This window comes from Saccopteryx bilineata, chromosome 3, assembly GCF_036850765.1.
Source record: "Saccopteryx bilineata isolate mSacBil1 chromosome 3, mSacBil1_pri_phased_curated, whole genome shotgun sequence".
In the NCBI taxonomy this organism is placed as follows: domain Eukaryota; kingdom Metazoa; phylum Chordata; class Mammalia; order Chiroptera; family Emballonuridae; genus Saccopteryx; species Saccopteryx bilineata.
The window spans coordinates 280,477,889-280,492,017 of NC_089492.1; the positions used below are offsets into that span (position 1 = coordinate 280,477,889).

A 14,129-nucleotide genomic window follows, 5' to 3' on the forward strand; every position below is an offset into this window, starting at 1 on the left:
GGCTGCATAGGAGTTAGGTTTGGCACGCAGGCCTGACCTTCTGAAGGTCTCCATGGATGTCCTGGAGGACAGTGTTCCAGATCTCTGATGCTCCCAGAAGCCCCGGCCGCCCCAGCAGAACTCCTGGGATAGCTCAGAACACCTATCCCCATTTCCCAAGGTGCTGGAGAAATGTCCACGGCTAGGGAGAGGGCCAGCAGAGAGGGAGGGTCTGGGTGTCAGGGTCAGGAGAGGGGGGAGGCCCTGGCACTGAGGCTGGGGTGGGGGAGATGCCTGACAGGGAGGCAGGAAGGAGCAGGGGAACACAAAGGCTCAGGGGGAAAATGAATTCTGCAATGGGAGGTCTGGGGTGTGCCCTGCACCCCTCACGGTGTGTCCTTGGTAGCCTCCATAAGCAGATAGCCACCTCACACTGCGCCAAGCACCAACACGCTTTGCAGATACCATCTCAGACTAGCTCTGTGAGATACGAACTATTAGTAACCCCGCTTTATAGAGGGAAACTGAGGCAGAGAAGGACCTGTTTGGTGTCATACAAGTAGGAAGTGTCAGTGCTAGGGACTAGGCCCAGGCCCAGGCCCTGGGGTTCCATGCGCTGACTCATGATGCCCCTGCTCTGCTGCCTCTTAGGTCACTGGGAATAGCCGAGGTCAAAGAGTCATGTTTGGGGCCTTGGTGAGGTCACTAGCAAGTGGAAAACAGACCCATTTGGGGGCATGTACTGAATAACAGCATGGTTTCTGAGGCCACGCAGGTGGGTTCAAATCCAGGCTCTGCCACTTGTTAGCCAACTTATCTTAGGCACTGTTTAAACTGCTTGGCGCCTCTGTCCCCCTATACGTAAGACAGAAGTAACTGACGCCCTCCCTTTCCAAAGGAAGTGATATAGAGATTAAATAGCACAGCATCTGGCCTGTGATACAGACTCCAAAAAATCTGAACCAGTATTATTATTTACCTACTAATACAAGTCCTTTTAATATACCGACAAAGTGTGACAAATGAACAGTGAAAGGACAAGTACCCATGAGGGGGTGACGGAGGGCTTCCTGGAAGAGGCCGAGTCTAGAAGGACAAGTGGGAGAGGTAGTGAGGTGATGACAGGTACTGGAGAAGGAGTCCCATGCAGAGCAAGCAGCTGGTGCAAAAGCTGGGGGGCAGGGTAGAGCATGGCCTTAGGGGACCCTCAAAATCACCCATCTCTCTTACAGGCCTCTCTTGCCTGGCCTCCCAGGTCCAGTTGCTGGCCATCCTGGCGGCCTCCCCCTCCGCCGGGGACCCCAGGGACAAGCCTGAGCAGCTCTGAGTCCGCCCGCCGTATTAATTGCTAATCTCCCTCATTTTCTTCCCCTCTATCTGCCGGGACTGTCTCATTCGGAGCCCTCATGCTAATCAGGGAGAAGGACAAATCCGCTATTTGCATTCTTTCCCGCTGCACCGGGCAGCTCTGGACAGCTAAATGGGAAGCCCAGCAGACCAGGCGGAGGCCCCAGGAGGGCGGGGAAGAGGCGCAGGACAGGAGGGCCAGCCCCGCCTGCAGATCTAGAGGATGTGACTCATGGGCGCATACAAAGAACCCACAGAAACCACAGACAACGAGTGAGAGAAGGTTCCTTACTAGCAGTTCATTCATCTCTTTAAGTGCACAGATGGGGAAACTGAGGCCTAGCAGTGTAGAGATCAGAAGCAGAGCCAGGGGGAATTCAGGTCTCTTGACATTCCAACCAGGGACCAGCCCTGGCCTAGGCCGAGCCATACCTCTAGCCCTAGAAAAAAAGTGGCCTAAGCAGAGAAACTAGGAGGCCATCGCTAATTCAGTTGCCAGTTAAGGCGGTGAGAAGCAGAGAGGGAAAAACTGTCACTTATTAAACTCTTCCTGTACGCCGGGCATGGTCCTGAATGTACACGGTCTCATTTATTTCTCATAATCCTGCGAGGTGAGCAGTGTCACCCTATTTTACAGATGAGAAAACTGAGGCTCAGAGAGCTCATATAACTTGCTTGTGGTCACACAGCAAGTACCTGGGATCTGAATCCTGGTCTGTCTGTATGGTCGTTTCACTAAGTCCACGATGTATCTGACTTAGACACTGTTTTAGTATTTGCCACCTTATTGCCTGCTGTCTGGTGTGCACCAACCTCCTATCCCTTTCTATTTTCCCCTGAGCCAATCCTACATCCCCTCTGAGACTCCTCCTCCAGGAAACCTTCTGCGGCCATGTCCTCCCTTCGCCAAACTCCTCTGCTCTTCTCCTGTTTAACCACTAAATCGTCAACAACTGATTCTCTCATTGCTCTGGGGGAGAGGGAGTGCTGTCTCCCCTCCCCCCGTACTTGGTAAGAGCAGAGACAGCGTGTTTATTTCTTTTTTGAGCCTTCCTAGACACCGTGTTAAAAACAGGAGCTAGCTAAATGAATTTGGAGGGAACCATACATTTGTGCTGTAATTCAAGTACAAACTACTGTAAGTGATCCTCTGCCTCAAGAAGCTCTTGGAAACAGACCACAGCTACATACGGTCAGGCCTACAGCACGCCTGGGGAATCATCAACGGTTGCTGGAGACCTACTATGTGCCAGACACTGAGTTCTGTGTGTTACGAAGTAAATCAGCATGCACCGGCTCTCACTGCCTCACCGGCGGTCCTACTGAAGACCATGGTCCCTGACGTCAAGGGGTGCATGGGAGCATCGAGGTCTCCCCTCCCCTGCCTGTTTGGGCCAGGAAAGGGCAGACAGATTCCCATCCATATACCCTTAAGCTATGGAGTCTAGATTGCTGGAGATGTTTCAGAGATAGGCAAAAAAGAAGCCTAGAGTGGCCCTTGAGGGCAGCCCTCAACCTGTCTCTCCTGTCCAGACTCGGAGAGGAGGGCCCAGGATGTCATCTTCCCAGACTCCCACCCAGTCCTCTAAGCAAGGAGAAAGGGCTAAGGTGGCCCTCCTGCATCTCTCTCGATGGTAAAAGACCTCAGAGTCACCTGGCAGCCAGATAATAAATCAGGCCCCCCAGTTCCTAGCAGGACTGTGCATGGGCATGACCCACCGCTCACCAGCAGTCTGGAAAGTTCCTGATCGCAGCCTCGCCTCTCTCCCCCACCCCCTTGCTCCCCTCCACCTAGGAAAAGAGGGTGAGAGAGGCAGAGACGTAAACACAGGTCTGTTTTCACAGGAGAGGAGGCTCTGACCAGGCCTCTCCCTGTGGGCTGGAGCTGGGCCTCTGATTGACGTGAGCAGGTGGTTTTGTTTGGCCTAGGACTCGCCAGGGGGGCAATAACTCAGCTTTTCCCACTGAGGTAGGTTAACCGTGGACAAAGGCAGAACTGGACGTGAGAGCAGGCTCTTGGCAGGATCTGTCCCCCCAGGGGCTTGAAAGGCTCAAGGATGCCCAGGGCCTCACGGCCAACTCTCTGAGCCCTGTAGCTGGCCTGGCACCAAGGGGAAGGGCACTTGGGTGTGGGGGATGCGTGGTGAGCTGAGTGGACAGTCCCCACAGCCTCAGTTGGTGCTCTGATCAAGGCTGTGATGAGGGGCTGGCAGGTATGGCTGGGGGGGGCATCTCTGGTTGCTGGGCTATCCTCAGTATGGACTCACTGAGAAAGCCACTTGGGGAGGGCAGACACTGTAAAATGTCATTTGGCTTCAGGTCCAAGAAAGTCTGGCCAGATTCTTGGCCCTTTCCACAAGCTGACCTCTGACCCCACACCATCGCGGTTTGGTCATGGTGAGAAATGGTGAGAAATGGGTGGGTGGGTGGATGGAGTGACTCAGTTAGCTTTCCCTAATCCTGGGAAAAACCACTCCAGGCCAGTGTCCTTCCAATGCGAGGCAGTCAGTTCCTCCATCCCAGCTCCTCCTTGCCCAGAGCCCTGCCTGGGGTGTGGGGGGGGGGCAGCCTTTCCCGTGCTTTCTGCAAAGCAGGGGTCAGTAGAATACCCCACACTTTTTGGGATTGGAAATCAACTCAGTTATTTTCCAACCGATTGAAGGGAGTGAAGGAGAGAGGGAAGGGGATGGGGGGAGGGAGAAGTGGAAGAGACAGGCTGGGAGGAAGGCAGGGCTGGACACCGGGAGAGAAATGGGGGGGGGGGGAGAATGAATGCACATTTATTAAGCACCTACTATGTGCCAGACAATTTACTCAAAATCTCCTTTCGCCCTCATTGTAGCCTAGAGAGGTAGGTATTATCACTCCCATTTTCAGATGAGGAAAATGAAGCCCAGAGAGGTTAAGCAACCTGCCACAGAGCCACACAGCAATTTAGGAAGTAGTAGAACCAGAACTTCAACCCAGGGCTACTCCTTAGCAAAGGCCATGGATTTCTCTTGCCCCAGGGGCCTGAGGGAGAGGCACTCTGGGGCCCGAAAAACTTAGAAGAGATCCTGATAAGGCAAAGGGCAGGAAGACCAGGCAGAAGAGCCACAGGGAAGGGAGGAGAAGGAAGGGCTGGTGGGGCCCCAAGGAGCGCTGGGCTGGGGTTAAAGCCCCATGTTCCTACAACCCACTAAGCCCGAGAAATGAATTCTGATCCCTCCAAAACCCAACCTTGAAAAATGTGCGAGAGAAAGTCTCCTTTCAGGGGAGCAGGAAATCCTCCACACCTCCTCCCGATGCCCCGGTAATGCCAGGATGTCCCCAATCTGCTTTGAGGAACGGAGAGATTAAGAATAATAAAAAAATTGCAATAAAATGTGTGTGAAGGAGGGGGTAATTGTGGACAAACGCAGCATTCAAATTCATTTTTCAGCCCTTTTACACACCATTTCAATCTTATTTTCTGCTTGTTAATGAGATCTTGTTGCCTGGGCTAGGCAAAACCTTCCAATATCAGGACGTAATTGCACATAATTTTCTCTCCTACCAGTGATTTGCATCAGTTTTTTAAAAAATTCTGGGCTATTTAACACCCTACAATCCCCCTCCCCGTCTTCCTGCCTACAAATCTCCCACTCCCTCCGCCTTCCTCGTCCCTGGTCCAGCAAGACTCATTTTAAATGCTTATTATAAACGCAGTGTCGCCAATAAAGGGGGGGAAACACAAGAGGAAGTGAGAGGAGAAAGAGGCAAAGGAGTTTCCCCGCGCTCGCTGCAGCGCGAGGGGCGCAGCTGAGCTCCCAGAGTGAGTGTGCTTGACCTTATCCTGCTGAGGGCCAAGGGGAGGCGCAGGGCATGGGTCAGGCAGAGCCTCCTTAGGACGGTCTCTGCCACTGACCTGCTGTGTGCCCTTCAGCAAGTTACTTAACCTCTCTGAGCCTGCTTCCTCCAGTGTAGGGCCTCTGTAGGGCTTGAATGACTTTACAGAGGCCAAGTGCTTACATGGGACTTGGCACCTGCAGGTGTTCAGTGGATGGAGTGTCTGTCCTGGCTGGGTTGGCTGCCCCGGAGGCCTTGAAGGATACCAGGAGGGTGGCGGTGGGAACCTGCCATTGAGAGGCATTCAGGCGACCTCATTCGTCAAGACATGAAGATCAAGTCTCGAGTTTTGTTTCTACTGGTCTCAAGAGGAGGGCAAAGCTCTGAACCCGGCTGTGCCCCTGCGGCTGCCAACCTCAGCTGTCCCGTATGGACCACAGGCCCACCCTCCCCAGGCAGACACAGTAGAAGAGTAGAGCGCACTCTGCAGCCGGCCCATTCAAATCCTAGCTTTGCCACTTCCCGGAACCTACCACAGAGCCTGGCCCATGGCAGGGGCTTAATAAATATTTGTTGGAAAGATGGATGAATGAAGGATGAACGGATGACCCTGGACAAGCCAGTTTCCTCATCTGTAAAATGTGGGTCACTATAACTGCCAAGATTCGATGAGTGAAAGCAGACACAGTATTTAGCCCCGTCCACGGCTGGCTCATCGTAAGCATTCACGCCACACCGGCTGCCACTGTCATTATTACAAGTGCAGGAAAGAAAGGACCAAAAAAGGCTTGGCTAACTGTGATTGTGGCCAGGTGATTAACTGCCTGGTGGTCAGAGAATATTCTCCATTAGTTCAGTGTAGGGAAAACTGTAAATATGTAAATCCTTTTTACAGGTTCCTTCCTCTTAAGCTCCAGAGCGGAGCAAAGGGGACCACCAATGTGGGACATCATGAAGGAGCCAAACGAGTGGTGGGGGCAGGACAGAAATGCCCCCCTTTTCCGAGAGGCGGTGGCCGGAGTTCTTGGCTGGCATCTGGGGCCCTAAGCGGCAGTCCCGGCTCGGCCACTGACAGAGTGATAGTGAGAGATTTGGGGCAATTTTCTCCCCTTCTCTGGGCCTTGGTTTCCACTTCCCATCCTGGTGGAGTCTGCGTATAAAACAGCTGTATAGGGGGTGGGGGGAGAAAACTCCAGCTTCCCCCCGGGGTCACACACACGGGTCCTGAACAAGCTCCCAGCCGAGGGCACCCTGCCCCTGATCCCCAGCCCAGATGACCCTAGAAATGGCAACACTTTGTGTCTGATTATTTGTTTAGGAGCTTGGATTGGTAAGCGCTGCAGCTAAGAATGACTTTCTGATGCCTGCCTCCCCCATCACCCTGGCAACTCTCCAAGACCGGGCTGCAATGCCACCATCAGACCAGGGCATCTAAGGACAAGGGCCTTTTCTCTTCCACTCGACTACGACCTCCTGAGGACAGGAGCTGGGTCCTTCCTTTCAGACCAGGAGCTCCTGGGGCAGGGGCTGTGTCTCCGCCTCAGAACTGGGGGACCCCTAAGGATAGACCTAGATGTCCCCATTATATCTCTGCCCACTCCCCCTAACGGCAAGCCCTGCTAGCGGTTCCCCGACATGGGCCAGTGCGACGTGATGAGTCTGCAGGGATCTGATTATTCCATGTCATTCAGGTTACAAGGTTCCTTTTGCCCTAAGCTGCCCTATTTTGTTTTCCAACTAACTTACCCTCAGCCTGGACTGGAGAGGACAGAGTGGGCTAAGTCTGCGTCTTAGCCTCCAACAAGCCAGCAGAGAGAGGTCGCATGGGCAGAAGTTTCCTTCTTCAGAAGGATCCAGTGCACAAAGCTGGGGACATCCATGTGTGCGTGCCTGATCCTATGTGGCTGGCCTTTGGGGGTGAGAGAAGGCTGGGCTAGGAGGCAACCAAGACTCATGGTTATCCAAACCTCTAGGAAGGCTTTTACTCATTTGAAGTCAGCTGTGCCCATCAGCCCCTAACCTGGCCTCAGTTTTCTCATCCATGACATGGGTTGAATGAGCTTTCCCCTCCACTGAGCTGAAGGTACCAGCTCCCGGAGATGGTTTCTTTTTGATGCCAACCAAGCTTAAAAGAAAAAAAAAGAAAAAGCGGCAAGTGTGGGCATTTCTGAGGCGGGCGTGTGAGTGGTTCAGAGCTCTCAGGCTCTGAGGACAAGGCTTGAATCCTGGTTCTGAACCTTCAACAGATTAGGATACAGGAAACACTTGGAACAGGGTCTGAGTCACGGGGGCTCAGAAAGTTTCGCTGTTCTTATCAACATCGGCATGCAACAGAGTGCATGACTTGCTATCTTATGATGTTTATTGTCTGCCCAACGACGCTGCCAGCACCACATGGGCGGGGCCTCCATCCCCGTATTCATGGATCAATGCCTAGAACAGTGCCTGGCCCACGGCTGGCGCTCCATAACTATTTATTATCTTTGCGTCAGGAATCAGGCACAGGGCTGGGATGAGGAAATGGCTTTCTGGTGAAATTCTGCGTGGCATTCTCTCTGTGGAGTCCCTGAGCCTCGCAGCACCCGTCCCCTGGGCTGAGTCTGAGACAAAGATGGGATAAACCCCAGGAGGGGACACATCTTCCCCAGCCAGTGTGACAAGTGAGTGCTCAGTGGAGCCCCAACTTCGCCCTCCAATGCAGCCCTCTTGGGCTAAGGCTGTCTGGGCAGCGCTGATGTCAGGGACTTGCAATTCTGGGTGAGGGGTATGTGCCAGCCCACAACCCAGTGGAAGCCTCATCCCAGATGGGTCCGTCCCCTCCCTCTTGCCCAGGTGAGCCCCTCCTGTGAGGAGACAAGATGTGGGAAGTAGGTCTGTCTTGGGGAGAACCCCCACCGCGCCCCAGCCTACAGAGATATGCTGAGGATGCCCAGCGAGCCTGCTCAGGCAGAGGAGGGAGCGCGCCGGGTGCCAGAGCTCAGAAACGCCGGGAACTTTTGTACAAGACCCACACGCCCCCCTTGCTGCCCCATTCCTTCAGGAAGTGTTCGCAGCTTAACCCCGGAGGGTCATGTGCACAGAAGCACACACGGCTTGCCCCCGCGTCTGCCCTGTGCACGGCCCCCTCACCCCCCCTCCAGCAGCTGTTCACCTCCTGGTCGCCTCTGCCCCTGTCAGACCCTCCATCTGTCTTCACACCTTTGGTGGGAACCTCTGGGCGAGTGTCCGAAGTTCGCCCAATCCATCATGGCCCCACAGCCTCACCGCCGAAGGTTGGGCTGGATCTGGCTGCTGACATGGGTGGGTGAGTCAGAAATGACCCTTCTTCCTCCCTCCCTCCCTCCCTAAGGGTCGTTTCTGGGCCCAATTGCATGGACCGTCCTCACTCTGTATCCCCGGCTGAGCCACGCTGCAGAAGCCAGGGGCCCTGGTTTGCGAGTCTCTCTCCTCTGCTCTCTGATGAAAGTATCAGTTTGGGGGTGAACCTCAGCCCACACTGAGACCAGTGGGCTGAGAGGAGCAGTGGTCAGGGAGCCAGGTGCCCTCAACCCAGCCCTGGCCCGGCCAAGGTGTCCTGGGCCTTCCAGCTGGAAAGTGAGATGGCTGGCCATATAATCTTAACATTCCTCTACAGATTTCCAAGTCATGCTTCTCCAATCTGTTTTGTACCATAAGTCCATGCCAGGACCACTTTCCTGGTGTGGACACCTTGGTCCTCACCCAGCTGGTTCTCAGAGTCCGTTGTATCCATCTCCTGACTCTGGAAGGTTAGCTGGGCCGGTGAGCCCTTGGCACGAATGAGATGGAGATCATGGTCTTGACTCCCAAAGATGCTCTATTGGGTTCCACTGGGTAAACATTCTGGTCTGCAGGCTGCATCGCCCCCTAGACTGTGGGCCCTGAGGGGCCTTGGTGCATCGTCGTTAGGAACTCTGTGTTCAGCAGCATGTGTTTACCCGGCACTCAACTCAACGTGGGCTAGGACTTTACAGAGATCATCTCACTCAAGTCTCAATGACCCTCTGAGGCCGGTGCTATGTTGTCCCCATTTCATGGAGGAGAAAATCAAGGCATAGAGAGGAAAAGGGATATTACCCGCAAGTAAATGATTGAACTAAAATGCAATTCACCCTCAACTCTACACATTAGTAGAGGCAAGGAAGAATGAGCCAGAAATATGCAGAAAATTAACGTTCCTGGAAATGTCTTAGACCGGGGGTGGCAATTTTTTTCTGTGAAGGCCAGATAGTAAATGTTTCGGGCTTTGCGGGCCATATCATATCTTTCAAAACTATTCAGCTCTGCTTTTTAGCACAAAAGCAGCCATAAATGTGTAAATAAGTGAACGTGGCTATGTGCTAATAAAACTTTATTTACAAAAAAACAGGTAGCTGGAGGGATGTGGCCAAGGGTAGGGGTAGTAGCTGAACTCCCCTTTCAGCTCCTTTTTATTTTAGGCAATAGGTTTTATACTAATTATATTGTCTTGGAAATGGTGGGGTGTAGGGTACAGAAAAGAGAATTAACATTTACTCGGCCCTTATTTTGTGCCAGGTTCTATGCTTTGACCTATTAGCGTGTGAGTGCAGAGAACACCTTTCTTGAGAGGTTAGAGACACTCTTTGTTTAATCACTTTTTTGTTGAATAGGGGATGAACTGAGGCTCGAGGATGCTACAATGCCTAACACCTGAGCAGTCCAGTTGGGATATAAACCCCCTCCAAGCCTTCCCTTTTCTACCGATGTTCGGATAAGTGTGTATCCCGTGTATTCTCACCACGGATGAGAGGGAGGAGTCTCAGAAGGTGAGAGGCAGGGTAAAACCAGTCTTGGATTTCATTCCTTCCCCTGTGGATATCTAAGAGCCTACTGTAGCTACAAAAATGAACTCAGCAGTTCCACAAATTCACTAGAACTTCCAGTATCACCAAGTCCTATACCCGAAGCTCGTTGCTAACCACCACCAGCCTCAGCACTGTCTTCCCCACTCCATTTAAAGTAGGTCCTGCCACTTTTAACAGCACCACCAGGCAATGAGTGACTTAACCAGCAGCCAATCACACACCAGTGTACAGAGTTCCGATCCCCAATGACAGCGGAGTTCCCTGTGGAGAACCCCAGTCACAGTTCTCTCTGCCAGTAGGACCCGGTCCTCTTTCATTCATTAGTCACTCCTCAGGAAAAGCGAGAGATGAAACACAGGATGGAATCCAGGAAGGACTCCTGGTTCTAGAACAAAGCCTCAACCATAGTCAGCATCCCACAGAAAATGGTGCAATGCTTCCACCAACGCACTGTCTGAAAATGCCCGACTTTTATGGACTGAACAGCCATATGGTGGGTGATGGGCCAGTTTCACAAGCTCAGGATGGCTCTGGGACCAGGAGCAGGTGGTTGGTGGCAAGAAGTACGGAAAGTTGTTATGAAAACCTCTCTGCATCTCCCTGCCGGGTCATCCAGCTCAGCAGCTGGAGAAGATAAACTTGAGGTGAAAGGTCACAAAATACTGACCAGTGGAGGTATTTAAACTCTCCCCAGGTGATCGAAAGCCAGTGGTTTTGTGGAGACCAGTGACGCTTCCCCCTGTGTCACCCAGAGCCCCTGAAGTCTGGGCTGGTGGGCATCTGGCGAAGGGACCTCGGGCAGAGAGCTGAGGCCACCTACCTGAGGAGACAGGCCGTTGCTGACGGGGTTCATGTGGTTGGAGGGCGCCGCCGGGTTCATGAAGCTGTCGGAGTAGCTGGAGAAGCTGTGGCGGGCTCCATAGGCAGAGCTGGTGTCCGCGGCTGCAGCCGCTGCGGCCAGCCCCCCCTGGTGCATGGTGGACGGCGGGAGGGGCTGGGGCCGGTGCACGGTGCTGCCCCCATCTGTGGAGAGACCCAGGAGACGGCCTGAGCAAGTGGCCTCACCGTGGAGGGCGGGCCTCGCAGAGCAGGGAAAGGACAGCCTGTTTGGAAAGCAAGCTGTGAGCCTCCTTTTCCCAGTCCCCATCCAGAGGAGAGAAGGGACCATCTTCTCTTGATACTTAAAATGGGACAAGCTGGCTTCTGGGCAGAGCACTAGGGACTGACTAAGTCTGGACTGGCAGCCATCAGCATTCCAGACCACCTCTAGGCCACGGTGCACCGGCCCCACTCCCGCTGCTCAGTGCTTGGCATACACTGGGTACTCAGCGAATTATCTGCACTGAAATCCAGACCTCATTGAAGATTCTGCTTATCTACTCAGGCCTGTCCTGATCGCATTCTGTGGGCATTGACCACTTGCCAGGTGCTTTTACAAATACTAAGGGTCGGAAGCAAGACTATGGTTCCCACTTTACAGATGAAAAAACTGAGGCTTGGCGGGGCTGGGGTGTGTGTGTGTGTGAGGTGAGTGGTATGGCCGAGGTTTGAACTGCTGCTGTATCTGTTCCTAGCTGCTTGCCTGCTATTTCGCTCTGTCAGGCTGCCCCTCCATGCAGCCTTCCAGCAGATGGAACCATCATTTTTGGCAAAGGTTTAATTTCTCATCAAGAATCCCAGAGAAGGCCCCCTGGTTCTCTCCTCAGTCTCCAGAGCCCCAGCCTGCCAGCCCTTTAAGAGGAGACCTCCGGGGGTCAGGCAGTGGGATTCCTAACTTGTGCTGGGGTGGAGGAGGGGGACATGACGGAGAGGGAGGACTGAATTGGAGATAGAATCCAGGGAGGGAGGGAGGGGAGGAAGGGAGGGAGGGAGGGAGGGAGGGAGGGAGGGAGGGAGGGAGGGAGGGAGGGAGGGAGGGGAGGAACCCTTCTCCTCCTCCAAGGCTCCCACCTCTTCTGCATTTGAATACGACCCCAGGAGATTCATGTGACTTCACAGTTTGAGAAGCTCTGTTCTAAATGTGGACATGGAGGTGGCCTTGGTCATCCTCACTGGAAGCTCTGTGGCCTTTTGGCAGAGCCAGGAAGTTCAAGGGCAGGACCTCACCTTTTTTGTCTCAATAGCCTGTCCTCATGAAAGTAGACAAGTGGTCACAAACATACAACCTTCTTATTCCTTTGTTAAGGAAGAAAGGAGTGGGCGGGCAGAGAGGAAAAGGACTAAGGGGCACAGCTAAGATGGCAGGATGGGGCTCAGGCACTCACCTTGAGAAATGGTGGTGGTGGGGTAGGTGGAGTCCGGCAGCTGGTAAGGAGGCAGTGTGGGCATGCCAGTGGGCGGGAAGCCGCCTGGCAGAAGGTGGTTGAACGCTGCCAGCTGGTTGGCTCCCGCCTGCTTACGCCAACGGGCACGGCGGTTACTGAACCAGACCTGGGGGGGTTGAGAGTGGAGAAGGGAGCCCTTAGCCTGGCTCCCATCAGAGAGCCTGGACTCGGCTAGAAACAGTCCCCTCAGCCGTCACCCCCCCCCCCCCGTCCATCCTGCATCCGCCCGGACAGGAGGACATCCCCACCTTCACACAGCTGGGGACAGCTTGCAGAGTGCTTCCATGGTCATGGGCTCGGTCTGTCCTCACAACCTCCCAAGTGACAGGCTTATTATCATTATCCCCATTTTACAGATGAGCAAACTGAGACCTAGAGAGAGGACGTTACTTGCCCATGTGATAGGCTGTGTGACTCTGGGCACTGTGTTCTTTCCATTGCAGCTGCTCCTGCCCTGAGAGATGTCAGTAGGTGACTGTCCTTATTCCCACACATGCTCAACCCTTTCCTCCTCCAGAAAGTCCCCAAAGAGAAAGCCACAATCCAGGCCCCACCTGAATGAGACTTGCCTGCCAGGCTCAGATGGAAACGCATTTCTTTTTGTTTGGAGCCTGAGGCTCCACTTTGCTCACCCAGCACAGACCACCGTGACTGGGGAAACCCACCTCCCACAGACACAGCCGTTTGTTAAGCATCAGTGCAAAGCTAACCCAACATCCTTGAGATTCCTTTTTCTCCAAGCCCTGTGCTGGTGCTCCACATGTCTGTCCATACATAGAACCATGAGATGTGTCCTCCCTGTTCCCATTTTACAGACGGGAAAAACGGAGGCTCCCAGAGGTCAAATGACTTGCCAAAGCCACACACTCGACAATCTGCAATGGAGCTGAGGTTCAAACTTAAATCACCTTGACTTTCCAGAGCCTACTGGTACTTCTCTGAGTTTGCAAATAGTTCTGGGCCCGGCCAGAGAAAGAGGAGAACAAACATGCGAAATGGGGGCTGCTTTGTGGGGGCTCTTCTCAGCCTGTAAGCTTTGCACGTGCTGTTCCCTGTAACTGGAATACTCTTCCTGCAACTGACTCCTGGGCCTGTGGGCTCAGCTGAATCTCCTCCTCCTACTGGGATTCCTTAATCACGGCCTGCCTAGAAGGGAAGTTTAGACAGGTCCCGCCTTTTCTCAGGAGGCCTCTGTGCTTGCTTACAGTTACCTTATTTACAGCCCCTACCCTCCCTGCGGTGCTCCATTGGTGCTGACCCAATACATTCTGAATGAATGAATGAATGAAAAAATGAATGAACAAATAAAGGCAGAGATGGCTTTTCCAGGGCTGGGACCACAAGGCTCAGTTGGGAGCTCCTCCTGTTGGAGTTAAGACCCTCATCATCCTTGGCACGGGATCACTTAAGACCCCCAAACGTCCAGACTGTGCCTGCTGATGTGCAGAGGGGAGTCTGAGGAGTGAAAACTGGAGCCTAATAAAATGGAAGCCCTGGTTCTCCCCGCTTCCCCAGAGCACAGATGGCTTCCTCGGGCCCCCTGGGGCGGGCTGCATGCCGGCCAGTCAGACTGAGGCTGCCGCTGTGCAGGGAGGAATGGGCAGTGCTTCCTGCTTCCTGCTCCCTGCTTGCGCGAGGGCATTTTAATTCAGCCTTTCTCAAAGGGCGGGACTCCTATCACTCCATGTTGGGGAGATATCCCTGATGGCCAGTGATGCAGACATTAAAGAATCCTGAACCACTCCCTTCCTCCAGGCCTCTGGTCCTGGCTCAGGGCGAATGCATCCTCCTTGCCTTCCCGACACTGGCTAACCTCCCTTTTTGACAC

The 14,129-nt window shown here is 53.6% G+C and overlaps 1 protein-coding gene across 2 annotated transcripts in view; it reads right to left on the reverse strand.

Moving 5' to 3' along the window:
• The window catches only part of PAX7 (paired box 7), a 105,709-nt gene that overhangs the window by 31,583 nt on the left and 59,997 nt on the right, over positions 1-14,129 (reverse strand). For both annotated transcript variants that reach the window (XM_066265154.1, XM_066265153.1), the window contains exons 6-7: positions 12,242-12,407; positions 10,798-11,000 (exon numbers count right to left, since the gene is read on the reverse strand). In XM_066265154.1, the coding sequence (XP_066121251.1) occupies positions 10,798-11,000; positions 12,242-12,407 (369 nt within the window). The remainder of the gene's footprint in view (positions 1-10,797; positions 11,001-12,241; positions 12,408-14,129) is intronic.